Raw genomic sequence first — 27,380 nt, 5'->3', positions numbered from 1 at the left:
CCAAAACTGTGTTTAACATGTGATTGCATTTAGCATTTTGGCGCAATGAATGGGCTTATTAAAAGCATGTTTTACTCCAGCAGCAACCAGCTGAGGAGATGCAGGAGAAATCCCCCTCAAAATAGTCTCTGAATGCTGTGCGTGTGTGATAGTTGTGTTGGATAAATAAGATACATGATGACCAATGAAAATACACACAGGCCAATTTAATTCCGCTAAATTATGCAAATGACCTATAGACTGATAAGCATGACGGTATATGTATTTCCGTCAGATTAATAAAACACTATGGGATTTTCTTTCTTCTCCTGGTCATTTCGGCCGGCAAAATTTTTATTTATCGGCAAAAAAAAGGGACAAAAGCAGTCAATTGCCAGCTAACGGAAACCCTGGTGTGTGTATCTGTGTTTATCTTCGTGTGTGTGTTTGCGAGTTACACAAGGGCCCTCCAACCCTGAGACACAGAGTGACTTGGGAGCTCTTTCAGAAACAAGGACTCTGTTGTTCCCTGCATTCTTTCTGCTTGTCTGCCCCCTCTATCCCCCTCACCTCTGTCCTCCATCCCTCTTCACCCCCTCTCACTACAAAATACTGCCTCATGACTCCTTGTCAAACAGCAATTTATAATTAGTTAAACCTTCCATTTTGGTGAGTTGTGGAGGTGGGGTACAGTTCTCTTGGGTAAACTCTCAAATTAAACTTGGAAATAATACGATAAGCCGATCTTTCCTATTCAGTTTGGGTTGAGGGGATATTTGCTACGGTGCCCCTTTAACTTTGTCAAAACCCTAGAATACTCAGCAAAATACTCATCCCCCTCGCTAACATTTCTCCTCCCATCCCCCTCGCTAACATTCCTCCTCCCATCCCCCTCGCTAACATTCCTCCTCCCACCCCCCTCGCTAACATTCCACCTCCCACCCCCCTCGCTAACAAACCTCCTCCCAACCCCCTCGCTAACAATCCTCCTCCCATCCCCCTCGCTAACAATCCTCCTCCCAACCCCCTCGCTAACAATCCTCCTCCCATCCCCCTCGCTAACAATCCTCCTCCCAACCCCCTCGCTAACAATCCTCCTCCTAACCCCCTCGCTAACATTCCTCCTCCCATCCCTCTCGCTAACATTCCTCCTCCCACCCCCCTCGCTAACATTCCACCTCCCACCCCCCTCGCTAACAATCCTCCTCCCAACCCCCTCGCTAACAATCCTCCTCCCATCCCCCTCGCTAACAATCCTCCTCCCAACCCCCTCGCTAACAATCCTCCTCCCATCCCCCTCGCTAACATTCCTCATCCCATCCCCCTCGCTAACATTCCTCCTCCCATCCCCCTCGCTAACATTCCTCCTCCCATCCCCCTCGCTAACATTCCTCCTCCCACCCCCCTCGCTAACATTCCTCCTCCCACCCCCCTCGCTAACATTCCTCCTCCCATCCTCCTCGCTAACATTCCTCCTCCCATCCCCCTCGCTAACATTCCTCCTCCCAACCCCCTCGCTAACATTCCTCCTCCCACCCCCCTCGCTAACATGTCTCCTCCCATCCCCCTCGCTAACATTCCTCCTCCCAACCCCCCTCGCTAACAATCCTCCTCCCAACCCCCTCGCTAACATTTCTCCTCCCAACCCCCTCGCTAACATTCCTCCTCCCATCCCCCTCGCTAACATATCTCCTCCCATCCCCCTCGCTAACATTCCTCCTCCCACCCCCCTCGCTAACATTCCTCCTCCCACCCCCCTCGCTAACATTCCTCCTCCCACCCCCCCACGCTAACATTCCTCCTCCCACCCCCCTCGCTAACATTCCTCCTCCCACCCCCCCACGCTAACATTCCTCCTCCCACCCCCCTCGCTAACATTCCTCCTCCCACCCCCCCTCGCTAACATTCCTCCTCCCACCCCCCTCGCTAACATTCCTCCTCCCACCCCCCCACGCTAACATTCCTCCTCCCACCCCCTCGCTAACATTCCTCCTCCCACCCCCCTCGCTAACATTCCTCCTCCCACCCCCCCACGCTAACATTCCTCCTCCCACCCCCCTCGCTAACATTCCTCCTCCCACCCCCCTCGCTAACATTCCTCCTCCCACCCCCCTCGCTAACATTCCTCCTCCCACCCCCCCACGCTAACATTCCTCCTCCCACCCCCCTCGCTAACATTCCTCCTCCCACCCCCCTCGCTAACATTCCTCCTCCCACCCCCCCACGCTAACATTCCTCCTCCCACCCCCCCCCACGCTAACATTCTTCCTCCAACCCCCTCACTAACATTCCTCCTCCCACCCCCCCACGCTAACATTCCTCCTCCCACCCCCTCGCTAACATTCCTCCTCCCACCCCCTCACAGGCCACTCCTAGGTTATTGAGTCCACCATGTTTTTTGTTGTTGTCCCAGGCAACATCCCAAATGGCACCCTATTAACTACTTAGTGCAATACTTTCATGTAGTGTTTATATAGACAATATGGTGGCATTTGGGACTTTTGTTTTGACTGGGGCTGTGGAGGGAGAGAGAGAGCGATGCTCAGTGTTTTGACTGGGGCTGTGGAGGGAGAGAGCTCAGTGTTTTGACTGGGGCTGTGGAGAGGGAGAGAGAGAGAGCTCAGTGTTTTGACTGGGGCTGTGGAGAGAGAGGGAGGGAGGGAGGGAGGGAGGGAGGGAGGGAGGGAGGGAGGGAGGAGAGGGAGAGAGAGAGAGAGAGAGAGAGAGAGAGAGAGAGAGAGAGAGAGAGAGAGAGAGAGAGAGAGAGAGAGAGAGAGAGAGAGAGAGAGAGAGAGAGAGAGAGAGAGAGAGAGAGAGAGAGAGAGAGAGAGAGAGAGAGAGAGAGAGAGAGAGAGAGAGAGAGAGAGAGAGAGCTCAGTGTTTTGACTGGGGCTGTGGAGGGGGAGAGAGAGAGAGCTCAGTGTTTTGACTGGGGCCGTGGTGTATACCATTCTTCAATGGCGTGTTACATTGTCACATCTGAGTGTACCTTCAAATCCTCCTGTCCAAGCTAGGGACAGTGATGATCTGATAAGCAGCATCCTTCCTGGAAAGCTTGGAAGTTGTGCCTAATAATAACCAACCTAAAGCTATTTATGCACCTAGCAAGCTAACATGGCACTCTGTCAGGTAGTAAGCTATAGTTACCCATAGCTGCCTGGCTAGCTTTATCGTTTGGTTATTTGTTCCAATACATTTTAAAATTCCGCCCAAAAATGTGTTTTAGCTCGCTAGCTACATTTAAAGGATCCTCACGATGAGTCTGAGACACTTTGAGCATCATATTCCCATTTGCCACCTCTAAAATGAATGTTGTCTATATATATTTGTTAGCTAGCTAGCATACAAGAGTAGTACTTTTCTCTCGCATGCCTGGGGCGGCAGGTAGCCTAGTCGTTAGAGCGTTGGACTAGTAACCGAAAGGTTGCAAGATCGAATCCCCGAGCTGACAAGGTAAAAATCTGTCGTTCTGCCCCTGAACAAGGCAGTTAACCCACTGTTCCTAGGCTGTCATTGTAAATAAGAATTTGTTCTTAACTGACTTGCCTAGTTAAATAAAGGTAAAATAAAAAAATGCAGTCACATTGATTAAATTGGACACTTCGCGGCCACCGCAGTTTGACACGTGACTACAGTTTGCATTGAATTGTGGGTCATAACAACCCCGCGAGTGATAGTAGTTCACTTGCTCCCTCGAGCTAAATCGGGGGGGGGGGGGTGTGTAACGTTTGTGAATTGGACCACCACTTAAGATAGCAATCAAACTGCATCCGGTTTCAACAGGGATCCCCTGAGGGAAAGTGGCTGGGCTGAGGGGGGTAAAAATTACACGATTGGACTGCAGCCTGGGTCTTTTCACATGTCTTTTAGCCAAGGCAGGTCTGTCAAAGATGAATGCCACACCCTCTATGGCTCTGCTTTTCTCTCCTCCTTTCTCCTCTGATCTCTTGGCCGGGGTTAGATACACACTGAGTGTTGAATGAGTGACGTGGAGCGGTGTAGCCTGTTTCAACCCTGCGGGCTGGCTGACCTGTGTATTGATAAGATCCTGTGTGTGTGTGTGTGTGTGTGTGTGTGTGTCTGTCAGTGCCCAGCATGGCAGTTGGGATATGAGGTCACTCAGAGCTGACCTCAGAGCACCTGTGTCCTGTGTTAGCCAACCATCCGTTTAACTCACCGTTGTGTGTGTACTTTTGACTTACTGCTAGCCGTGTGGTTCTGTGGTACTGCTAGCCGTGTTGTGGTTCTGTGGTACTGCTAGCCGTGTTGTGGTTCTGTGGTACTGCTAGCCGTGTTGTGGTTCTGTGGTACTGCTAGCCGTGTTGTGTGTTAGCCAACCATCCGTTTAACTCACCGTTGTGTGTGTACTTTTGACTTACTGCTAGCCGTGTGGTTCTGTGGTACTGCTAGCCGTGTTGTGGTTCTGTGGTATTGCTAGCCGTGTTGTGGTTCTGTGGTACTGCTAGCCGTGTTGTGGTTCTGAGGTACTGCTAGCCGTGTGATGGTTCTGTGGTACTGCTAGCCGTGTTGTGGTTCTGAGGTACTGCTAGCCGTGTTGTGGTTCTGAGGTGCTGCTAGCCGTGTTGTGGTTCTGAGGTGCTGCTAGCCGTGTTATGGTTCTGAGGTACTGCTAGCCGTGTGGTGGTTCTGAGGTGCTGCTAGCCGTGTTGTGGTTCTGAGGTACTGCTAGCCATGTTGTGGTTCTGTGGTAATACTAGCCGTGTTGTGGTTCTGAGGTACTGCTAGCCGTGTTGTGGTTCTGCGGTAATACTAGCCGTGTTGTGGTTCTGAGGTACTGCTAGCCGTGTTGTGGTTCTGAGGTACTGCTAGCCGTGTTGTGGTTCTGTGGTAATGACTGAGCCGTGTTGTGGTTCTGAGGTACTGCTAGCCGTGTTGTGGTTCTGAGGTACTGCTAGCCGTGTTGTGGTTCTGAGGTACTGCTAGCCGTGTTGTGGTTCTGTGGTACTGCTAGCCGTGTTGTGGATCTGAGGTACTGCTAGACGTGTTGTGGATCTGAGGTACTGCTAGACGTGTTGTGGTTCTGAGGTACTGCTAGCCGTGTTGTGGTTCTGTGGTACTGCTAGCCGTGTTGTGGTTCTGTGGTACTGCTAGCCGTGTTGTGTGTTAGCCAACCATCCGTTTAACTCACCGTTGTGTGTGTACTTTTGACTTACTGCTAGCCGTGTGGTTCTGTGGTACTGCTAGCCGTGTTGTGGTCTGTGGTATTGCTAGCCGTGTTGTGGTTCTGTGGTACTGCTAGCCGTGTTGTGGTTCTGAGGTACTGCTAGCCGTGTGATGGTTCTGTGGTACTGCTAGCCGTGTTGTGGTTCTGAGGTACTGCTAGCCGTGTTGTGGTTCTGAGGTGCTGCTAGCCGTGTTGTGGTTCTGAGGTGCTGCTAGCCGTGTTATGGTTCTGAGGTACTGCTAGCCGTGTGGTGGTTCTGAGGTGCTGCTAGCCGTGTTGTGGTTCTGAGGTACTGCTAGCCATGTTGTGGTTCTGTGGTAATACTAGCCGTGTTGTGGTTCTGAGGTACTGCTAGCCGTGTTGTGGTTCTGCGGTAATACTAGCCGTGTTGTGGTTCTGAGGTACTGCTAGCCGTGTTGCGGTTGCTAGGTACTGCTAGCCGTGTTGTGGTTCTGTGGTAATACTAGCCGTGTTGTGGTTCTGAGGTACTGCTAGCCGTGTTGTGGTTCTGAGGTAATACTAGCCGTGTTGTGGTTCTGAGGTACTGCTAGCCGTGTTGTGGTTCTGCGGTAATACTAGCCGTGTTGTGGTTCTGAGGTACTGCTAGCCGTGTTGTGGTTCTGAGGTACTGCTAGCCGTGTTGTGGTTCTGTGGTAATACTAGCCGTGTTGTGGTTCTGAGGTACTGCTAGCCGTGTTGTGGTTCTGAGGTACTGCTAGCCGTGTTGTGGTTCTTGAGGTACTGCTAGCCGTGTTGTGGTTCTGAGGTACTGCTAGCCGTGTTGTGGTTCTGTGGTACTGCTAGCCGTGTTGTGGATCTGAGGTACTGCTAGACGTGTTGTGGATCCGAGGTATCTGCTAGACGTGTTGTGGTTCTGAGGTACTGCTAGCCGTGTTGTGGTTCTGTGGTACTGCTAGCCGTGTTGTGGTTCTGTGGTACTGCTAGCCGTGTTGTGTGTGTAGCCAACCATCCGTTTAACTCACCGTTGTGTGTGTACTTTGACTTACTGCTAGCCGTGTGGTTCTGTGGTACTGCTAGCCGTGTTGTGGTTCTGTGGTATTGCTAGCCGTGTTGTGGTTCTGTGGTACTGCTAGCCGTGTTGTGGTTCTGAGGTACTGCTAGCCGTGTGATGGTTCTGTGGTACTGCTAGCCGTGTTGTGGTTCTGAGGTACTGCTAGCCGTGTTGTGGTTCTGAGGTGCTGCTAGCCGTGTTGTGGTTCTGAGGTGCTGCTAGCCGTGTTATGGTTCTGAGGTACTGTTAGCCGTGTGGTGGTTCTGAGGTGCTGCTAGCCGTGTTGTGGTTCTGAGGTACTGCTAGCCATGTTGTGGTTCTGTGGTAATACTAGCCGTGTTGTGGTTCTGAGGTACTGCTAGCCGTGTTGTGGTTCTGCGGTAATACTAGCCGCTGTTGTGGTTCTGAGGTATTGCTAGCCGTGTTGTGGTTCTGAGGTACTGCTAGCCGTGTTGTGGTTCTGTGGTAATACTAGCCGTGTTGTGGTTTGAGGTACTGCTAGCCGTGTTGTGGTTCTGAGGTACTGCTAGCCGTGTTGTGGTTCTGAGGTACTGCTAGCCGTGTTGTGGGTTCTGAGGTACTGCTAGACGTGTTGTGGTTCTGTGGTACTGCTAGCCGTGTTGTGGATCTGAGGTACTGCTAGACGTGTTGTGGTTCTGAGGTACTGCTAGCCGTGTTGTGGTTCTGAGGTACTGCTAGCCGTGTTGTGGTTCTGAGGTACTGCTAGACGTGTTGTGGTTCTGTGGTACTGCTAGCCGTGTTGTGGATCTGAGGTACTGCTAGCCGTGTTGTGGTTCTGAGGTACTGCTAGCCGTGTTGTGGTTCTGTGGTACTGCTAGCCGTGTTGTGGATCTGAGGTACTGTTGTGTTAATATGGTGTGTGAGTGTCGTTGTGTTAATATGGTGTGTGAGGGTCGTTGTGTTAATATGGTGTGTGAGTGTTGTGTTAATATGGTGTGTGAGTGTTGTTGTGTTAATATGGTGTGTGAGTGTTGTTGTGTTAATATGGTGTGTGAGTGTTGTTGTGTTAATATGGTGTGTGAGTGTTGTTGTGTTAATATGGTGTGTGAGGGTTGTGTTAATATGGTGTGTGAGTGTTGTTGTGTTAATATGGTGTGTGAGGGTTGTTGTGTTAATATGGTGTGTGAGGGTTGTTGTGTTAATATGGTGTCTGAGTGTTGTTGTGTTAATATGGTGTGTGAGTGTTGTGTTAATATGGTGTGTGAGTGTTGTGTTAATATGGTGTGTGAGTGTTGTGTTAATATGGTGTGTGAGGGTTGTTGTGTTAATATGGTGTGTGAGGGTTGTTGTGTTAATATGGTGTGTGAGGGTTGTTGTGTTAATATGGTGTGTGAGGGTTGTTGTGTTAATATGGTGTGAGTGTTGTTGTGTAATATGGTGTGTGAGTGTTGTGTTAATATGGTGTGTGAGTGTTGTTGTGTTAATATGTTGTGTGAGGGTTGTTGTGTTAATATGGTGTGTGAGGGTTGTTGTGTTAATATGGTGTGTGAGGGTTGTTGTGTTAATATGGTGTGTGAGTGGTGTTGTGTTAATATGGTGTGTGAGTGGTGTTGTGTTAATATGGTGTGTGAGGGTTGTTGTGTTAATATGGTGTGTGAGGGTTGTTGTGTTAATATGGTGTGAGTGTTGTTGTGTTAATATGGTGTGAGTGTTGTTGTGTTAATATGGTGTGAGTGTTGTGTTAATATGGTGTGTGAGTGTTGTTGTGTTAATATGGTGTGTGAGTGTTGTTGTGTTAATATGGTGTGTGAGTGTTGTGTTAATATGGTGTGTGAGTGTTGTTGTGTTAATATGGTGTGTGAGGGTTGTTGTGTTAATATGGTGTGTGAGGTTGTGTTATATGGTGTGTGAGTGTTGTGTTAATATGGTGTGTGAGTGTTGTGTTAATATGGTGTGTGAGGGTTGTTGTGTTAATATGGTGTGTGAGGGTTGTTGTGTTAATATGGTGTGAGTGTTGTGTTAATATGGTGTGTGAGTGTTGTGTTAATATGGTGTGTGAGTGGTGTTGTGTTAATATGGTGTGTGAGGGTTGTTGTGTTAATATGGTGTGTGTGAGGGTTGTTGTGTTAATATGGTGTGTGAGGGTTGTTGTGTTAATATGGTGTGTGATGGTTGTTGTGTTAATATGGTGTGTGTGAGGGTTGTTGTGTTAATATGGTTGTGAGTGTTGTGTTAATATGGTGTGTGAGGGTCGTTGTGTTAATATGGTGTGTGAGTGTCGTTGTGTTAATATGGTGTGTGAGGGTCGTTGTGTTAATATGGTGTGTGAGGTGTTGTGTTAATATGGTGTGTGAGTGTTGTTGTGTTAATATGGTGTGTGAGTGTTGTTGTGTTAATATGGTGTGTGAGTGTTGTGTTAATATGGTGTGTGAGGTGTTGTGTTAATATGGTGTGTGAGTGTTGTGTTAATATGGTGTGTGAGTGTTGTGTTAATATGGTGTGTGAGTGTTGTTGTGTTAATATGGTGTGTGAGGGTTGTTGTGTTAATATGGTGTGTGAGTGTTGTGTTAATATGGTGTGAGGGTTGTTGTGTTAATATGGTGTGTGAGTGTTGTTGTGTTAATATGGTGTGTGAGGGTTGTGTTAATATGGTGTGTGAGGGTTGTTGTGTTAATATGGTGGGTGAGGGTTGTTGTGTTAATATGGTGTGTGAGGGTTGTTGTGTTAATATGGTGTGTGAGTGTTGTGTTAATATGGTGTGTGAGTGTTGTGTTAATATGGTGTGTGAGTGTTGTTGTGTTAATATGGTGTGTGAGTGTTGTGTTAATATGGTGTGTGAGTGTTGTGTTAATATGGTGTGTGAGTGTTGTGTTAATATGGTGTGTGAGTGTTGTTGTGTTAATATGGTGTGTGAGGGTTGTTGTGTTAATATGGTGTGTGAGTGTTGTTGTGTTAATATGGTGTGTGAGTGTTGTTGTGTTAATATGGTGTGTGAGTGTTGTTGTGTTAATATGGTGTGTGAGGGTTGTTGTGTTAATATGGTGTGTGAGTGTTGTGTTAATATGGTGTGTGAGTGTTGTGTTAATATGGTGTGAGGGTTGTTGTGTTACTATGGTGTGTGAGTGTTGTGTTAATATGGTGTGTGAGTGTTGTTGTGTTAATATGGTGTGTGAGGGTTGTTGTGTTAATATGGTGTGTGAGGGTTGTTGTGTTAATATGGTGTGTGAGTGTTGTGTTAATATGGTGTGTGAGTGTTGTTGTGTTAATATGGTGTGTGAGTGTTGTGTTAATATGGTGTGTGAGTGTTGTGTTAATATGGTGTGAGGGTTGTTGTGTTACTATGGTGTGTGAGTGTTGTGTTAATATGGTGTGTGAGTGTTGTGTTAATATGGTGTGTGAGTGTTGTTGTGTTAATATGGTGTGTGAGGGTTGTTGTGTTAATATGGTGTGTGAGTGTTGTGTTAATATGGTGTGTGAGTGTTGTGTTATATGGTGTGAGGGTTGTTGTGTTACTATGGTGTGTGAGTGTTGTGTTAATATGGTGTGTGAGTGTTGTTGTGTTAATATGGTGTGTGAGGGTTGTTGTGTTAATATGGTGTGTGAGGGTTGTTGTGTTAATATGGTGTGTGAGGGTTGTTGTGTTAATATGGTGTGTGAGTGGTGTTGTGTTAATATGGTGTGTGAGTGGTGTTGTGTTAATATGGTGTGTGAGGGTTGTTGTGTTAATATGGTGTGTGAGGGTTGTTGTGTTAATATGGTGTGTGAGGGTTGTTGTGTTAATATGGTGTGGTGAGTGTTGTGGTTAATATGGTGTGTAAGTGTTGTGTTAATATGGTGTGTGAGGGTTGTTGTGTTAATATGGTGTGTGAGTGTTGTTGTGTTATATGGTGTGTGAGTGTTGTGTTAATATGGTGTGTGAGTGTTGTGTTAATATGGTGTGAGTGTTGTGTTAATATGGTGTGAGTGTTGTGTTAATATGGTGTGAGTGTTGTTGTGTTAATATGGTGTGTGAGTGTTGTGTTAATATGGTGTGAGTGTTGTGTTAATATGGTGTGAGTGTTGTGTTAATATGGTGTGAGTGTTGTTGTGTTAATATGGTGTGAGTGTTGTTGTGTTAATATGGTGTGTGTGTTTCCTCCTTCAGTTGACTCGGTTTCATATCAGAACTGCAAACGTGTGTGTGTGTGTGTGTGTGTGTGTGTGTGTGTGTGTGTGTGTGTGTGTGTGTGTGTGTGTGTGTGTGTGTGTGTGTGTGTGTGTGTGTGTGTGTGTGTGTGTGTGTGTGTGTGTGTGTGTGTGTGTGTAGGAGAAGGATGTGGAGCGTCGGAGGCAGCTGAGGGAGAGGGCCAGACAGCTCATCGCCGAGGCTCGCTCTGGGGTCAAGATCACAGAGATGCCCCTTTACGACACGACCGCTGACCGAGGGAGAGGCAAAACCACTCCTACTGGAGGTTAGACACACACACACACAGAGCACATGTTAAAAGCCAGCCGCAAACACACTTGCATAGACACGTGTCCAGTCGGTTGAGATTTCAAAAAAATAATTATTATTGTTGAAACACAAATGAAGAACAGTTCACAGTTTTTAAGTCAAACTTGTTTTCCTTTAAATTGTCTTTCTACTTCAGTGTGTTTTAAACATCCCAGGATGCTGTGTTTCTCTGGAGGACATCTGTGCTGCATTTAACCACAGGGAAATTACACATGAATGTTGACACACACACACACACACACACACACACACACACACACACACACACACACACACACACACACACACACACACACACACACACACACACACACACACACACAGAGTAAATTGTAAGCTGAAAGCACTCACTGGTGGAGACATTTCCATTAGTCCTTCTCTCTAAGGGCTATCGCTAATCCCCCAAAATGCATCAGGAAAAACAAATGCCATTTGATCACTACTGTAGGTCTCAAACACACACACACACACACAACCCTGTGATTACAGCTCAAATTGGTTTGACTTTCCTCTCCTTTATTCAGGTGTAATTATTGGTTCATCAACGGTACTCTTGGTGAGGCTGAATTACCTTTCAGGAGAGAAACAAAACTCATTTATAATCATAGCTATCGAGTCTGAAATTCAACGGTGTGAATTCCCCGCCGTGCGCTTTTCCATTCCACCGTAAATAGATGTTATTATGGTAATGACCGTTATTACTCCTATAGATATTTGTTTTCAATCGTCTCCCCGTTTGTGACTCCTCTTGTCTAGTTGTCAGGGTGAAATGTAATGGCTGCCGTGCGGAGGGAAGGAACAGACAGCAGCCTGCGTGACTGGACAGCGCAGGGAACGAGCTTTATCATGCTGCTTGGAGAATATTATGTCACTTTCTCACAGCGTCAAGGGACAGCCGAATTATTATCTCTGTCTTCTCTGTCTCTCTCATAACTATTCATCCCTCTGATTCAGATGCTGTACAGAAAGAGATAGACGGAGAAAAAGAGAGACGGGGAAAGATGGAAAGAGAGAGGACGGGGAAAGATGGAAAGAGAGAGGACGGGGAAAGATGGAAAGAGAGAGGACGGGGAAAGATGGAAAGAGAGAGGATGGGGAAAGATGGAAAGAGAGAGGATGGGAAAGATGGAAAGAGAGAGGACGGGGAAAGATGGAAAGAGAGAGGATGGGGAAAGATGGAAAGAGAGAGGATGGGGAAAGATGGAAAGAGAGAGGACGGGGAAAGATGGAAAGAGAGAGGATGGGAAAGATGGAAAGAGAGAGGACGGGGAAAGATGGAAAGAGAGAGGACGGGGAAAGATGGAAAGAGAGAGGATGGGAAAGATGGAAAGAGAGAGGACGGGGAAAGATGGAAAGAGAGAGGACGGGGAAAGATGGAAAGAGAGAGGATGGGAAAGATGGAAAGAGAGAGGATGGGAAAGATGGAAAGAGAGAGGACGGGGAAAGATGGAAAGAGAGAGGATGGGGAAAGATGGAAAGAGAGAGGATGGGGAAAGATGGAAAGAGAGAGGATGGGAAAGATGGAAAGAGAGAGGACGGGGAAAGATGGAAAGAGAGAGGACGGGGAAAGATGGAAAGAGAGAGGACGGGGGAAAATGGAAAGAGAGAGGATGGGGAAAGATGGAAAGAGAGAGGATGGGGAAAGATGAAAAGAGAGAGGATGGGGAAAGATGAAAAGAGAGAGGATGGGAAAGATGGAAAGAGAGAGGACGGGGAAAGATGGAAAGAGAGAGGACGGGGAAAGATGGAAAGAGAGAGGATGGGAAAGATGGAAAGAGAGAGGATGGGAAAGATGGAAAGAGAGAGGACGGGGAAAGATGGAAAGAGAGAGGATGGGGAAAGATGGAAAGAGAGAGGATGGGAAAGATGGAAAGAGAGAGGACGGGGAAAGATGGAAAGAGAGAGGACGGGGAAAGATGGAAAGAGAGAGGATGGGAAAGATGGAAAGAGAGAGGACGGGGAAAGATGGAAAGAGAGAGGACGGGGAAAGATGGAAAGAGAGAGGATGGGAAAGATGGAAAGAGAGAGGACGGGGAAAGATGGAAAGAGAGAGGACGGGGAAAGATGGAAAGAGAGAGGATGGGAAAGATGGAAAGAGAGAGGATGGGAAAGATGGAAAGAGAGAGGATGGGAAAGATGGAAAGAGAGAGGACGGGGAAAGATGGAAAGAGAGAGGATGGGGAAAGATGGAAAGAGAGAGGATGGGGAAAGATGGAAAGAGAGAGGATGGGAAAGATGGAAAGAGAGAGGACGGGGAAAGATGGAAAGAGAGAGGACGGGGAAAGATGGAAAGAGAGAGGACGGGGAAAGATGGAAAGAGAGAGGACGGGGAAAGATGGAAAGAGAGAGGACGGGGAAAGATGGAAAGAGAGGACGGGGAAAAATGGAAAGGGAGAGGACGGGGGAAATGGGAAGAGAAAGAAGGAGACAGAAGTAGAGAGCGAGAAAGGACAAGAGTGAGAAGATGTGGGGTACAGAGCTGTGGGGTACAGAGCTGTGGGGTACAGAGCTGTGGGGTACAGAGCTGTGGGTACAGAGCTGTGGGGTACAGAGCTGTGGGTACAGAGCTGTGGGGTACAGAGCTGTGGGGTGAAGAGCTGTGGGGTACAGAGCTGTGGGTACAGAGCTGTGGGGTACAGAGCTGTGGGTACAGAGCTGTGGGGTACAGAGCTGTGGGTACAGAGCTGTGGGGTACAGAGCTGTGGGGTGAAGAGCTGTGGGGTACAGAGCTGTGGGTACAGAGCTGTGGGGTACAGAGCTGTGGGTACAGAGCTGTGGGGTACAGAGCTGTGGGTACAGAGCTGTGGGGTACAGAGCTGTGGGTACAGAGCTGTGGGGTACAGAGCTGTGGGGGGCTGAAGAGCTGTGGGGTACAGAGCTGTGGGGTACAGAGCTGTGGGTACAGAGCTGTGGGGTACAGAGCTGTGGGGTACAGAGCTGTGGGGTACAGAGCTGTGGGTACAGAGCTGTGGGGGGCTGAAGACAAAACCTGGTAAAAGTAGAACCTTGGTGAGAGAGATGACAGAGACAGAGAATAAAGAGGATGAAGAAGAGAGAGAGATAGAGAGGAGACAGAAAGAGGAAGAGAGAGGAGATGAGAGAGAGGATGAGAGGAGACTAGTGAGACAGCAAGAGAGTGGAAGAGAGAGGAGACTAGTGAGACAGGAGGAAAGAGAGGAGGAGAGGAGATGAGTGAGACAGGAGGAAGAGAGGAGATGAGTGAGACAGGAGGAAGAGAGGAGATGAGTGAGACAGGAGGAGAGAGAGGAGGAGAGGAGATGAGTGAGACAGGAGGAAGAGAGGAGATGAGTGAGACAGGAGGAAGAGAGGAGATGAGTGAGACAGGAGGAGAGAGGAGATGAGTGAGACAGGAGGAGAGAGAGGAGATGAGTGAGACAGGAGGAGAGAGAGGAGATGAGTGAGACAGGAGGAGAGAGAGGAGATGAGTGAGACAGGAGGAGAGAGGAGATGAGTGAGACAGGAGGAGAGAGAGGAGATGAGTGAGACAGGAGGAGAGAGAGGAGATGAGTGAGACAGGAGGAAGAGAGGAGATGAGTGAGACAGGAGGAGAGAGAGGAGATGAGTGAGACAGGAGGAGAGAGAGGAGATGAGTGAGACAGGAGGAGAGAGAGGAGATGAGTGAGACAGGAGGAGAGAGAGGAGATGAGTGAGACAGGAGGAGAGAGAGGAGATGAGTGAGACAGGAGGAGAGAGAGGAGATGAGTGAGACAGGAGGAGAGAGAGGAGATGAGTGAGACAGGAGGAGAGAGGAGATGAGTGAGACAGGAGGAGAGAGAGGAGATGAGTGAGACAGGAGGAGAGAGGAGATGAGTGAGACAGGAGGAGAGAGAGGAGATGAGTGAGACAGGAGGAAGAGAGGAGATGAGTGAGACAGGAGGAGAGAGAGGAGATGAGTGAGACAGGAGGAGAGAGGAGATGAGTGAGACAGGAGGAGAGAGGAGATGGAAGAGAGGAGATGAGTGAGACAGGAGGAAGAGAGGAGATGAGTGAGACAGGAGGAAGAGAGGAGATGAGTGAGACAGGAGGAGAGAGGAGATGAGTGAGACAGGAGGAGAGAGAGGAGATGAGTGAGACAGGAGGAGAGAGAGGAGATGAGTGAGACAGGAGGAGAGAGAGGAGATGAGTGAGACAGGAGGAGAGAGAGGAGATGAGTGAGACAGGAGGAGAGAGGAGATGAGTGAGACAGGAGGAGAGAGAGGAGATGAGTGAGACAGGAGGAGAGAGAGGAGATGAGTGAGACAGGAGGAGAGAGAGGAGATGAGTGAGACAGGAGGAGAGAGGAGATGAGTGAGACAGGAGGAAGAGAGGAGATGAGTGAGACAGGAGGAGAGAGAGGAGATGAGTGAGACAGGAGGAGAGAGAGGAGGGAGGAAGATGCAGTTTGGTTTATTTGCTCTTTCTGCCTTTTTGAATCTGGCTAATTGTGGATCTCATTAAAAATGGTGTCAGGGAGGAGGAGGAGAGGAAAGGGGGATGAGAGAAGGGAGGAGAAGAGCAGCGCTGTAGGCCTGATGCACAAGGCCTGCCGTGCAGAACGCCTAATCCTAGCCCTGCTCCCTCCTCTCTCTTCTCTCCTCCATCATTCCCTCCACCACTCAGGGTCCTGTTAATTCAGACCTGGGCTGCCCCTGCCACCGCCTGCCTGCCTGCCTGCAAACTTTCCAAACTCCATCACCATAGCTTCCTTTAATTAGCTAGCGTTAACCAGCCACCCGCGCTCCACGCTCGCTCGCACGCGCTCTCTCCACACATCACAGAAACCAAATTAAAAACTGAAAATGCTCTCCCTCTCTTTTTCCTTGAGTCTTTCTCTCTCTCGCTTTTCTCTCTCTCTCTTTCACACGTTATTTTTCACTCTCCCTCTTTTTCCTGTTACTCTCTCTTCCTCTGCCTCTCTCTTTCTCCTTCTCTCCCTCCCCTGTCTTTCATTGTCTCTCTCTCCTCCTACCACTAAGTGACAGAACGGGTGGAGGGAAGGAGACTCTCTGTCAAACATCTGCAGCAGTTTTTTTGTATTTGTTTCTTTTGAGTCCATTTATTTATACAGCAGGATTTAATATTGTTTTTATTGTTTGTGTTGATTTTATTTTGTCCCGTCGGGAGGCTTAATGTAATATGTGTTTTCATGTTTTGTTTTTGTTTCGTTTTTGGCCTTTATCTGTAGCTGTTGTCACAGCAGCGATGCCTGAACAGAGCTGTGAATTGTCTGGTGATGGTGATGGCTCTGCTTCAGTTAGTCTGTGTGTCTGTAGAGACAGACACCCAGACAGACAGACCCCAGGCAGGCAGACAGACAGACAGACAGACAGACAGACAGACAGACAGACAGACAGACAGACAGACAGACAGACAGACAGACACAGACAGACAGACACAGACAGACAGACAGACAGACAGACAGACAGACAGACAGACAGACAGACAGACAGACAGACAGACAGACAGACAGACAGACAGACAGACAGACTTAAGTGGGGCCTGCTGTGTTTTCACAACACGTATTAATATCTCCTTACTTTCTCTAGGGCTTGGAACCAGCATGGCTTCACATAACCACTAACATGCACTAACATAGAATGCTTCTTTCTCTCTCTCCTTACATCTTTCTCTTTCTTTCCCTCTCTCTCCATCTTTCTTTCTTTCTCTCTCCATCTTTCTCTTTCTTTCTCTCTCCATCTTTCTCTTTCTTTCTCTCTCCATCTTTCTCTTTCTTTCTCTCTCCATCTTTCTTTCTTTCTCTCTCCATCTTCCTCTTTCTTTATCTCTCTCTCCATTTTTCTTTCTTTCTCTCTCTCTCAATCTTCCTCTCTCTCTTTCTTCCTTGCTTTCTTTCTCTCTCTCTGTCTCTCTGTCTCTCTCTGTGTGTCTCTGTCTCTCTCTCTGTCTCTCGTCTGTAGATGTGTTGGATGGAGATGCAGGTGATGATAATGGGGGTGAGGAGGAGGGGGGGAGAGATGAAGATCACCATGATGAAACTGTGACAGAGGCTGCTGCGGTAGATACTAACCCTCCTGAGGCCCCTCCGACCTCCTCCACCATCCAGGGGCATCAGGAGTCTACTAACCCCAGCTCTGAGCTAACCTTTCTGGGTAAAGGGACCACCACTAACTGTCTGTGTGCTGGTGCTTCTGCTTGTTCGTTTGCTCTCTGTTTTGTCGGTCTGTAACTCACCCCTCATGTGCACGACTCCACTTTCCCCTTTGACCTCTGCTTCTCATTGGCTTGAGTCATGGCTAGCTGGGATCCCATTGGCCTGTAGCAGATTCTCTAGTTCTGAGACTGGCTTTATTTGTTTTTCTATTCCTGTACAATTTTATTAAAACTAGTAATTAAAAAACAACTGCAAAAAGTTCTCCCTAGACAATAAAAAAATGGTATCTTCAGAAAAGCATTTGTGGAATGTTTTCAGAGGTAAGTTAATTACTTTTTTCCAGCGTTTTGCATCCCTGTTCTGCCAATAGGAGATAGGCAGGAGTACAGTAAAGGGTTAAAGAAGCAGAAAGGAAGGAGAACATGAAAACAGAACAATAAATAGTGTTTCTTTGAAGCAGCAGTATCTCTGCTGTTTGTTTTCTCTGTGGTTTGTTGTTTTCTGGTGGTGAAGACCTTTGTCACAGAGACGGTCCTTATGAAGGGAGAGGTCGTTGTGATGCTACGCTCTACGGCTGCGTTGCAAATGGATCCATCCCCTAAGTAGTGCAGAGCCCAAAGACCCAGGGCTGTGGTCAATAGTACCTAGTACCAGTGCACTACCTAGGGAAAAGGGTGCCATGTGGGACAGACACTACTTGTTGATAAACCGCCTGTTTCAAGAGGTGCCAGATAAAACATTCTTGACAGGACCACTCTACTGAGCACTTCACTTCACAGGCTGCCCTAATATATCTGCGACCCTAATGTATCTTCAACCCTAATATATCTTCTACCCTAATATATCTTCTACCCTAATATATCTTCTACCCTAATATATCTTCTACCCTAATATACCCCATACCCTAATGTATCTTCTACCCTAATGTATCTCCTACCCTAATATATATTCTACCCTAATGTATCGTCTACCCTAATATATATTCTACCCTAATGTATCTCCTACCCTAATGTACCTTCTACCCTAATATATATTCTACCCTAATGTATCTTCTACCCTAATATATCTTCTACCCTAATATATATTCTACCCTAATATATCTTCTACCCTAATATATCTCCTACCCTAATATATCTTCTACCCTAATCTATCCCATACCCTAATATATATTCTACCCTAATGTATCTTCTACCCTAATGTATCTTCTACCCTAATATATCTTCTACCCTAATGTATCCTCTACCCTATTATATACCTTCTTCCCGTAATCTATATTTTACCCTAATGTATCTTCTACCCTGATGTATCTTCTACCCTAATATATCTTCTACCCTAATGTATCTCCTACCCTAATATATATTCTACCCTAATATATATTCTACCCTAATATATATTCTACCCTAATATATCTTCTACCCTAATAATACCTCTACCCTAATGTATATTCTACCCTAATATATCTTCTACCCTAATATATCTTCTACCCTAATATATATTCTACCCTAATATATCTCCTACCCTAATATATCTTCTACCCTAATCTACACCATACCCTAATATATCTTCTACCCTAATGTATCTTCTACCCTAATATATCTTCTACCCTAATGTATCTTCTACCCTAATGTATCTTCTACCCTAATGAATCTTCTACCCTAATATATATCTTCTACCCTAATATATCTTCTACCCTAATATATCATCTACCCTAATGTATCTTCTACCCTGATATATCTGCTACCCTAATATACCCGCTACCCTAATATATCCTCTACCCTAATGTATCTTCTACCCTAATATATCTTCTACCCTAATATATCTTCTACCCTAATATATCTTCTACCCTGATATATCTGCTACCCTAAAATATATCTTCTACCCTAATGTATCTTCTACCCTAATATATCTTCTACCCTAATATATCTTCTACCCTAATATATCTTCTACCCTAATTTATCCCATACCCTAATATATCTTCTACCCTAATGTATCTTCTACCCTAATGTATCTCCTACCCTAATATATATTCTACCCTAATGTATCTTCTACCCTAATATTACCTCTACCCTAATGTATCCTCTACCCTAATGTATCTTCTACCCTAATATATCCTCTACCCTAATATATCTTCTACCCTAATATATCTTCTACCCTAATATAGCCCATACCCTAATATATCCCATACCCTAATGTATCTTCTACCCTAATGTATTTTCTACCCTAATATATCTGCTACCCTAAAATATTCTCTACCCTAATATATTTTCTACCCTAATATATCTGCTACCCTAATATTTCTACCCTAATATATATCTTCTACCCTAATATATCTTCTACCCTAATATATATCTGGTAGACTAATATATACTACTCAAAAAAATAAAGGGAACACTTAAACAACACATCCTAGATCTGAATGAAATAAATAATCTTATTCAATTATTTTTTCTTTACATAGTTGAATGTGCTGACAACAAAATCACACAAAAATAATCAATGGAAATCCAATTTATCAGCCCATGGAGGTCTGGATTTGGAGTCACACTCAAAATTAAAGTGGAAAACCACACTACAGGCTGATCCAACTTTGATGTAATGTCCTTAAAACAAGTCAAAATGAGGCTCAGTAGTGTGTGTGGCCTCCACGTGCCTGTATGACCTCCCTACAATGCCTGGGCATGCTCCTGATGAGGTGGCGGATGGTCTCCTGAGGGATCTCCTCCCAGGCCTGGACTAAAGCATCCGCCAACTCCTGGACAGTCTGTGGTGCAACGTGGCGTTGGTGGATGGAGCGAGACATGATGTCCCAGATGTGCTCAATTGGATTCAGGTCTGGGGAACGGGCGGGCCAGTCCATAGCATCAATGCCTTCCTCTTGCAGGAACTGCTGACACACTCCAGCCACATGAGGTCTAGCATTGTATGGCATTAGGAGGAACCCAGGGCAACCGCATCAGCATATGGTCTCACAAGGGGTCTGAGGATCTCATCTCGGTACCTAATGGCAGTCAGGCTACCTCTGGCGAGCACATGGAGGGCTGTGCGGCCCCCCAAAGAAATGCCACCCCACAACATAACTGACCCACCGCCAAACCGGTCATGCTGGAGGATGTTGCAGGCAACAGAACGTTCTCCACGGCATCTCCAGACTCTGTCACGTCTGTCACGTGCTCAGTGTGAACCTGCTTTCATCTGTGAAGAGCACAAGGCGCCAGTGGCGAATTTGCCAATCTTGGTGTTCTCTGGCAAATGCCAAACGTCCTGCACGGTGTTGGGCTGTAAGCACAACCCCCACCTGTGGACGTCGGGCCCTCATACCACCCTCATGGAGTCTGTTTCTGACCGTTTGAGCAGACACTTGCACATTTGTGGCCTGCTGGAGGTCATTTTGCAGGGCTCTGGCAGTGCTTCTCCTGCTCCTCCTTGCACAAAGGCGGAGGTAGCGGTCCTGCTGCTGGGTTGTTGCCCTCCTACGGCCTCCTCCACGTCTCCGGATGTACTGGCCTGTCTCCTGGTAGCGCCTCCATGCTCTGGACACTACGCTGACAGACACAGCAAACCTTCTTGCCACTGCTCGCGTTGATGTGCCATCCTGGATGAGCTGCACTACCTGAGCCACTTGTGTGGGTTGTAGACTCCGTCTCATGCTACCACTAGAGTGAAAGCACCGCCAGCATTCAAAAGTGACCAAAACATCAGCCAGGAAGCATAGGAACTGAGAAGTGGTCTGTGGTCCCCACCTGCAGAACCACTCCTTTATTGGGGGTGTCTTGCTAATTGCCTATAATTTCCACCTGTTATCTATTCCATTTGCACAACAGCATGTGAAATTTATTGTCAATCAGTGTTGCTTCGTAAGTGGACAGTTTGATTTCACAGAAGTGTGATTGACTTGGAGTTACATTGTGTCGTTTAAGTGTTCCCTTTATTTTTTTGGAGCAGTGTATATATCTGGTACCCTAATATATATCTGGTACCCTAATATATATCTGGTAGACTAATATATATCTGGTAGACTAATATATATCTCGTAGACTAATATATATCTGGTAGACTAATATATATCTGGAAGACTAATATATATCTGCTACCCTAATATATATCTGGTAGAATAATATATATCTTCTACCCTAATATATATCTGGTAGAATAATATATATCTGGTAGACTAATATATATCTGCTACCCTAATATATATCTGGTAGACTAATATATATCTTCTACCCTAATATATATCTGGTAGAATAATATATATCTGCTACCCTAATATATATATCTGGTAGACTAATATATATCTGGTAGCTCATTGGTTAATTATTATGATAGGTATACCAGAGCTCTGTCATCTCTCCAGTCCTCACTTCCCTCCTCCCTGTGTGTGTGTGTGTGTGTGTGTGTGTGTGTGTGTGTGTGTGTGTGTGTGTGTGTGTGTGTGTGTGTGTGTGTGTGTGTGTGTTGTGTGTGTGTGTGTGTGTGTGTGTGTGTGTGTGCAATCCAAACCATCTCTGTTACACACTGTTTTTGCTTACTCGCCTGCTTACTGAATGACCCCCACTCCTTGTGTGTGTGCGCGTATGTGTGTGTTTCCCTGTTATGTATTTGTGAGTACCTGGCCATCTGAGACGGGAAAAGTTTTGGACGCCTTCACCCAGGCTCTCTGCCCAACCCTGATAAGTGTGTGTGTGTGGAAAGAGGGTCACACATGAAATGGTCTCCCTCCTGCCCTTTCATCTCCTCCAGCCCAGTGCTCAGCCCTGGCAGGACACCCCCGAGTGTGTGTGTGTGTGTGTGTGTGTGTGTGTGTGTGTGTGTGTGTGTGTGTGTGTGTGTGTGTGTGTGTGTGTGTGTGAGGACAAGGCCAGCACTGTGATTACCAGGCCTGACAAGTGGAGCTGGAAGAGAGAGAGAGATGGAGTTGTACAGAGAGGAAGGTATAGAGAGACAGAGTGAGATAAACACCGTAGGGAAAGAGGGAAGAAATGGAGAGGGAAGGAAAGACGGAAGGGTGAAGAGGTTGAGAGAAAATGAAGAGATTGAGAGGAGTGAGCTGAAGGAAAGAGAGACTCAGATTAGCAGCAGTACTGAGAGAGAGAGAGAGAGACATGGGTAGAGAGGCCAAACGACATCAGAACATAACCTGTTGAGGAAAGAGTGGATCCCCTCGCCAACAGCCAGTGAAATAGCAGGGTGCCAAATTCAAAACAACAAAAATCTCATAATTCTAATTTATCAAACATACAAGTATTATACACCATTTTAAAGATAAACTTCTTGTTAATCCAACCACAGTGTCCGATTTCAAAAAGGCTTTACGGTGAAAGCATACCATTAGATTATGTTAGGACAGCGCCTAGACAAGAAAAACCACACAGCCATTTTCCAAGCAAGGAGAGGCGTCACAAAAACCAGAAATACAGCTAAAATTAATCACTAACCTTTGACGATCTTCTTCAGATGACACTCCCAGGACTCAATGTTACACAATACATGTATATTTTGTTCGATAAAGTTCATATTTATATCCAAAAACCCAATTTTACATTGGCGCATAATGTTCAGAAATGTTTTGCCTCCAAAACTTCCAGTGAATGAGCACATCAATTTACAGAAATACACGTCATAAATTTTGATTAAAGATACGAGTGTTTTACATAGGATTAAAGATAAACTTCTCCTTAATGCAACCGCTTTGTCAGATTTCAAAACAGCTTTACGGCGAAAGCACATTGTTCAATATTCTGAGTACAGCGCTCAACCATCAAAGCAAGCTATCCAGTTACCCGCCAAGTTGTGGATCAACAAAAGTCAGAAACAGCGTTTTAAATCTTCACTTTGCTGATCTTCGGCGGAATGCACTCGAAAGACTCCCAGTTCCACAAGAAATGTTCGTTTTGTTCAATAAAGTCCATATTTATGTCCAAATACCTCCGTTTTGTTCACATGTTTATTTCAGTTTAGCTCACTAATCAAAATGCACAATGCGCGGGCGCAAAAGCTAGACGAAAAGCAAAAAAGTTCCATTACAGTTCGTAGAAACATGTCAAACGATGTATATAATCAATATTTAGGATATTTTTGTCATAAATCTTCAATAATATTCCAACCGGACAATAGCGTATTGAATACAGAAGAAAAAGAAAGAACGGCGCACTTCACGTGACTGCGCGAGAGTGCACTAATGTCTTTCAGGAAGCCTGTTGTTTTGAGAGCTCTTATTCGATTCCCTGTCACATTACAAGCCTGAAACAATTTCTAAAGACTGTTGACATCTGCTGGAAGCATTAGGAAGTGCAATTTGACCCCACAGACACAGCATATTAGAAAGGCAATCACTTAAAAACTACAACCTTTAAAATCTCCCACTTCCGGGTTGGATTTTCCTCAGGTTTTTGCCTGCCATATGAGTTCTGTTATACTCACATACATTATTTTAACAGTTTTGGAAACTTTAGAGTGTTTTCTATCCAAATCTACACCTTATATGCATATCATAGCTTCTGGGCCTGAGTAACAGGCAGTTTACTTTGGGCACCTCATTCATCCAAATTTCCAAATACTGCCCCCTAGCCCGAAGAAGATAATGTGTACAGCTGTGCCCAACCTGTGCTGTGTTGGCCTGACAGGAGAGGGTCTCAGCCAGACCAGGTGTGTGTCTTCATCGTCCATCAGGGATCTCTGTCTTTCTCTCTCCTCCACCTCCATCTCTCTCCCTATCCATCTCACTCTCTCCCCCCTGTCTCTCTCTCTCTCCTCCACCTCCATCTCTCTCCCCCTGTCTCTCTCTCTCTCCTCCACCTCCATCTCTCTCCCCCTGTCTCTCTCTCTCCTCCACCTCCATCTCTCTCCCCATCCATCTCTCTCTCTCTCCCCTCTGTCTCTTTCTCTCTCCTCCACCTCCATCTCTCTCCCCATCCATCTCTCTCTCTCCCCCGTCTCTTTCTCTCTCCTCCACCTCCATCTCTCTCCCCATCCATCTCTCTCTCTCCCCCGTCTCTTTCTCTCTCCTCCACCTCCATCTCTCTCCCCATCCATCTCTCTCTCTCCCCCGTCTCTTTCTCTCTCCTCCACCTCCATCTCTCTCCCCATCCATCTCTCTCTCCCCCCCGTCTCTTTCTCTCTCCTCCACCTCCATCTCTCTCCCCATCCATCTCTCTCTCTCCCCCGTCTCTTTCTCTCTCCTCCACATACATCTCTCTCCCCATCCATCTCTCTCTCCCCCTCTCTTTCTCTCTCCCCCCTCCACCACTCCCTCCTCCATCTCTCCCCCTCCACCTCCCCCCTCATCTCTCTCCCCCCTCCATCTCTCTCTCTCTAGTCTGATAGTCCTATTCCACTATGTATGTATACTCAGTGTCACGCACCTCTCTTCCCAAACAGCTTATTCAATCCAGATCACTATCTCCCTCACATATATATGTATATATATTTACTCTGTGTGTGTGTGTGTGTGTGTGTGTGTGTGTGTGTGTGTGTGTGTGTGTGTGTGTGTGTGTGTGTGTGTGTGTGTGTGGATCTGTTATCTACTAGTGTGCTCAGGCAGAAATCAGAGATATGACTGAAATGCAAACCAAACCATCTCTGTTACACACTGTTGTCCCTTACTCTCCTGCTGACTGAGTTACCTCCACTTCCTGTGTGTGTTTGCAATACGTTTCAATACCGAGAGCTATATTCTGCATGTATCTGTGTGTGCGTGCGTGCGTGCGTGCGTGCATGCGTGCGTGCGTGCGCACTTGTCCGTGTTTACCATATGTGTATATATAGTGCCTTCAGAAAGTATTCATACCCCTTCACTTATACCACATTTTATTGTTACAGCCTTAATTCAAAGTGGATTAAATATGTTTTTTTCTCACCCATCTACACACAATACCCCATAGTGACAAAGTGAAAACATGTTTTTAGAAATGTTTGCAAATGTATTGAAAATGAAATACAGAAATATCGAATTTACATAAGTATTCACACCCCTAAGTCAATACATGTTAGAATCACCCAGTGATTACAGCTGTGAGTCTTTCTGGGTAAGTCTCTAAGAGCTTTCCACACCTGGATTGTACAACATTTACACATTATTCTTTTTTAAATTCTTCTAGCTCTGTCAAGTTGTTGTTGTTGTTGATCATTGCTAGACAGCCATTTTCAAGTCTTGACATAGATTTTCAAGCAGATTTAAGTCAAACCTGTAACTAGGGGCCTCCCAAGTGGCGCAGCGGTCTGAGGCACTGCATCTCAGCGGTCTGAGGCACTGCATCTCAGCGGTCTGAGGCACTGCATCTCAGCGGTCTGAGTCACTGCATCTCAGCGGTCTGAGGCACTGCATCTCAGCGGTCTGAGGCACTGCATCTCAGCGGTCTGAGGCACTGCATCTCAGCGGTCTGAGGCACTGCATCTCAGCGGTCTGAGGCACTGCATCTCAGCGGTCTGAGGCACTGCATCTCAGCGGTCTGAGGCACTGCATCTCAGCGGTCTGAGGCACTGCATCTCAGCGGTCTGAGGCACTGCATCTCAGCGGTCTAAGGCACTGCATCTCAGCGGTCTGAGGCACTGCATCTCAGCGGTCTAAGGCACTGCATCTCAGCGGTATAAGGCACTGCATCGCGATTCCAGGCTGTATCACAACCGGCCGTGATCGGGAGTCCCATAGGGCGGCGCACAATTGGCCCAGCGTCGTCCTGGTTAGGGCAGGGTTTGGCCCAGCGTCGTCCTGTTTAGGGCAGGTTTGGCCCAGCGTCGTCCTGGTTAGGAGAGGGTTTGGCCCAGCGTCGTCCTGGTTAGGGGAGGGTTTGGCCCAGCGTCGTCCTGGTTAGGGGAGGGTTTGGCCCAGCGTCGTCCTGGTTAGGAGAGGGTTTGGCCCAGCGTCGTCCTGGTTAGGGGAGGGTTTGGCCCAGCGTCGTCCTGGTTAGGAGAGGGTTTGGCCCAGCGTCGTCCTGGTTAGGGGAGGGTTTGGCCCAGCGTCGTCCTGGTTAGGGGAGGGTTTGGCCCAGCGTCGTCCTGGTTAGGAGAGGGTTTGGCCCAGCGTCGTCCTGGTTAGGAGAGGGTTTGGCCCAGCGTCGTCCTGGTTAGGGGAGGGTTTGGCCCAGCGTCGTCCTGGTTAGGGGAGGGTTTGGCCCAGCGTCGTCCTGGTTAGGGGAGGGTTTGGCCCAGCGTCGTCCTGGTTAGGAGAGGGTTTGGCCCAGCGTCGTCCTGGTTAGGAGAGGGTTTGGCCCAGCGTCGTCCTGGTTAGGGGAGGGTTTGGCCCAGCGTCGTCCTGGTTAGGAGAGGGTTTGGCCCAGCGTCGTCCTGGTTAGGGGAGGGTTTGGCCCAGCGTCGTCCTGGTTAGGGGAGGGTTTGGCCCAGCGTCGTCCTGGTTAGGGGAGGGTTTGGCCCAGCGTCGTCCTGGTTAGGGGAGGGTTTGGCCCAGCGTCGTCCTGGTTAGGGGAGGGTTTGGCCCAGCGTCGTCCTGGTTAGGGGAGGGTTTGGCCCAGCGTCGTCCTGGTTAGGGGAGGGTTTGGCCCAGCGTCGTCCTGGTTAGGGGAGGGTTTGGCCCAGCGTCGTCCTGGTTAGGGGAGGGTTTGGCCCAGCGTCGTCATGGTTAGGGGAGGGTTTGGCCCAGCGTCGTCATGGTTAGGGGAGGGTTTGGCCCAGCGTCGTCATGGTTAGGGGAGGGTTACTTGGCTCATCACGCTCTAGTGACTCCTTGTGTCGGGCCGGGTGCCAACAGGCTGACCTCGGTTATCAGGTGAACTGTGTTTCCTCCGACACATTGGTGCGGCTGGCTTCCGGAGTGAGCAGGCGGGTGTTAAGAAGTGCGGTTAGTCGGGTCGTGTTTCGGAGGATGCATGACTCGACCTTCTTCTCCGAGACCGTTGGGGAGTTGCAGAGATGAGACAAGATCAAATTTGGGGGAGAAAATATATATATATATTTTTTTATGTATTGTAACTAGGCCACTCGGGAATATATAATGTCGTCTTGGTAAGCAACTCCAGTGTAGATTTGGCCTTGTGTTTTATGCTATTGTCCTGCTGAAAGGTGAATTTGTCTCCCAGTGTTTGTTGGAAAGCAGACTGAACCAGGTTTTCCTCTAGGATTTACCCTGTGCTTAGCTCTATTCCATTTATTTTATCCTAAAAAACTCCCTAGTCCTTGCCGATGACAAGCATACCCATAACATGATGCAGCCACCACAATGCTTGAAAATATGAAGAGTGGTACTTAGTGATGTGTTGTGTTGGTTTTGCCCCATTCAGGACATAAAGTACATTTCTTTTATACCTTTTTTGATGTTTTACTTTAGTTCCTTGTTGCAAACAGGATCCATGTGTTGGAATATTTGTATTCTGTACAGGCTTCCTTCTTTTCACTCTGTTATTTAGATTAGTATTGTGGACTAACTGCAATGTTGTTGATCCATCCTCAGTTTTCTCATATCACAGCCATTAAACTCTAACCGTGTTAAAGTCACCATTGACCTCATGGTGAAATCCTCTCTTTCTCTTTCTCTGTCTGTCTGTCTGTCTGTCTGTCTGTCTGTCTGTCTGTCTGTCTGTCTGTCTGTCTGTCTGTCTGTCTGTCTGTCTGTCTGTCTGTCTGTCTGTCTGTCTGTCTGTCTGTCTGTCTGTCTGTCTGTCTGTCCAGGTGTGAACAGTAAACA

At 47.1% G+C, this 27,380-nt stretch overlaps 1 protein-coding gene and 1 long non-coding RNA gene across 2 annotated transcripts in view; both read left to right on the top strand.

Moving 5' to 3' along the window:
• The first annotated feature begins 7,044 nt into the window (after positions 1–7,044).
• Positions 7,045–9,918, top strand: LOC145881664 (uncharacterized). The gene is made up of 3 exons (XR_014393241.1): positions 7,045–8,027; positions 8,098–8,570; positions 8,644–9,918. It is a non-coding gene; the product is annotated as an uncharacterized LOC145881664 (long non-coding RNA).
• Positions 9,919–10,422: 504 nt separating this feature from the next.
• The window catches only part of LOC145877432 (EH domain-binding protein 1), a 47,154-nt gene continuing 30,196 nt past the window's right edge, over positions 10,423–27,380 (top strand). The window contains exons 1-3 of the mRNA XM_082972896.1: positions 10,423–10,588; positions 16,551–16,742; positions 27,365–27,380. The exon at positions 27,365–27,380 is cut by the window's right edge and continues 124 nt beyond it. Of these exons, the coding sequence (XP_082829022.1) occupies positions 10,531–10,588; positions 16,551–16,742; positions 27,365–27,380 (266 nt within the window). The 5' untranslated portion in view covers positions 10,423–10,530. The remainder of the gene's footprint in view (positions 10,589–16,550; positions 16,743–27,364) is intronic.

Source organism: Salmo salar, chromosome 01 (genome assembly GCF_965601325.2).
Source record: "Salmo salar chromosome 01, fSalSal1, whole genome shotgun sequence".
Taxonomy (NCBI): Eukaryota; Metazoa; Chordata; class Actinopteri; order Salmoniformes; family Salmonidae; genus Salmo; species Salmo salar.
Note: the sequence above shows the minus strand (reverse complement) of the source record. Positions and strands in the feature narration are given on the sequence as shown.